Raw genomic sequence first — 2143 nt, forward strand, 5'->3', positions numbered from 1 at the left:
AGTTCTTGAAATTATTCGTAATGAGATGCAGTTTTGGAAAATTTTTGTTTGAAAGGAGAAATTCCAAAAATTTCTTGGATTTTTCGAAAACAAATTTTTAAACTTGATTTTGAAACAATTCACTTTTTTTTCTCCGTATTTTTTTGTATAGATAGATCACAATGTCTTCTATGATCCCTGTAAATTTCGAGGGGCTTATAGAAGACATTGTGAGCTATCTTTAAAGAAAAATATGAAGGAAAAAATTGGATTAGTTCACAAATCAAGTTCAAAAATTAGTTTTTGAAAAATACAAGAAGTTTTCGAAGTTTCTTCTTTCAAATAAAATTTTTCCAAAACTACAAAGTTATGAGAGTTCAAAAAAATAAAAAAATTTCAATTTCGAATATGTATGAAGTTTTTTGAATTTTTCGAAAATCGTTTTAGAGTTTTTTTAACACTAGAGGAAACAATTACTAAAATTTTAAACAAGATTTTCAACAACGGCTTGGTTGGATTATTCGTCTTCCAAGAAAATGAATTCCACATTGCTGAAGTCGATTTCTCCTTCCGCTACACCCGATTCAACTTCAGGAATGTGGATTGCAACTTCTCTCCCAAGTTTTTCTGTTTGGGATTGGTTCGGAACTTCCGTTACATTTCTTTTGCACTTTTTCGCGACGCATTGAACTTTTTTCGTTTGTAAAGTCTGTTTAGTCCCAACTTTTTCCAGATCAATTGTGTTCGAAGGTCTCTTATCCTTCCGAATTGTTTTTAAGAAACAATTATAGGCAAGTTTGACCGGCAAACACAATCTCTTAGGATTTTTGGGCAGAATACGCCCTTTCAAAACCCTGTTAATATGGGTTAGAATTGCTTGGGCTGACATTCGAACGCAAATAAGTTTAAACATTGAAAAAATTTCTTTTTTGTGGTTATTGCATGTGAAGAAATTGAAGTTCATCCTCCTCTGAAGTATGCTTTCAGATGTACGTCCCAACTTAATTTGTGAGATGTTACTGGTGAAAATTCGACTCAGAATACGTTTGGCCTGTAAGTGCATGTCCCGAAAAGCAGTTCCTTTATTTCTCAAGGAGGACTCTTTTTGAAATGCACTTACACACTCAGGGCATGATTTAACTGAAGGCAAACGGCTTTGCAACGCTTTAATTAAGTCACCAGAGTGACTGTGCACATTAATATTTTTTGGAATGCCACGCTGCTCGTCACCTTCATCTAAATCATTGCTCTCATCCTCCAAAACGAATTCCTCGTCATCCATCTCATTCGGTAAATATTGCGTTCCTGAAAGCAAACTTTTACAATCAGAGAGGATAAACTCCCCGCTGTCTTCTTCGCAATTAAAACCTGGCGAGTGCTTGGATGTTAGACTAGTTATTAAGAGAGATTTGAAAATATCCTCGAATTGATAGCATGTCGGTTTCTTCGACCTGAAATCGTGTGCCTTGATCTGACCAAAAAAATTCTCCAGGGGATCCTGATTGATATTCCTTGTATAAAAACTTTTGAAGCCCAGAGATTGTAATTTTTTCCAGAGTAACTGGAACCCTTGCAAAGTATCTATTAGATTTTGCAAACAAGGAATATCCGTTCTAATTGGCTTTCGAGTTTCACGATGAACAAACCGCATGCTCTTCAATTGTCGCCTTGCGTTCTTGAAGAATTCACTGTGGTAGGATCCTTTAGGCCACGGAATTCGCTTTGGGTGATTGTCTCCGGAACTAACACCGTTCATCCCGTCTCCGAGTGCGTTCATCAACTGAAGGACGAAGGCTGTGTTGCTCCCCGAAGGTGGCACCGTCAGAGGTCCAATTTTGGTGTTAATTGTTCCTAAAAAAGGTGAAAAAGATGATAATCTAAAGGATGCCAAATTTGCTTCAAATCTGAAAGACTGCAAAGAATGTTCTGTTTGAATTTAAAATAAAAAAAATAGCAAATGGAATTATTCGGGAAGTAAGAAAAATAAATAAAAATAAATAAAAAATTTAATAAAAAGTTTAAGGTCAACGCTCTTTTGTGTAATTTCGAAAAATATCTGAGAGATTTGTAGACATATATATTCCATTTACATCACAATACTACTGTAGAAGAAAAATTATTCTTACCTGCTTTCGCTAGGAGATCGACAAAACGAAACAGTTTA

At 35.1% G+C, this 2143-nt stretch overlaps 1 protein-coding gene across 1 annotated transcript in view; it reads right to left on the reverse strand.

Annotated features, from left to right (window-relative positions):
* Positions 1-396: 396 nt before the first annotated feature.
* The window catches only part of LOC117178093, a 5751-nt gene continuing 4004 nt past the window's right edge, over positions 397-2143 (reverse strand). The window contains exon 3 of the mRNA XM_033369333.1: positions 397-1830. Coding sequence (XP_033225224.1) covers positions 497-1830 — 1334 coding nt within the window. The 3' untranslated portion in view covers positions 397-496. The remainder of the gene's footprint in view (positions 1831-2143) is intronic.

Source organism: Belonocnema kinseyi, chromosome 8, assembly GCF_010883055.1.
Source record: "Belonocnema kinseyi isolate 2016_QV_RU_SX_M_011 chromosome 8, B_treatae_v1, whole genome shotgun sequence".
Taxonomy (NCBI): domain Eukaryota; kingdom Metazoa; phylum Arthropoda; class Insecta; order Hymenoptera; family Cynipidae; genus Belonocnema; species Belonocnema kinseyi.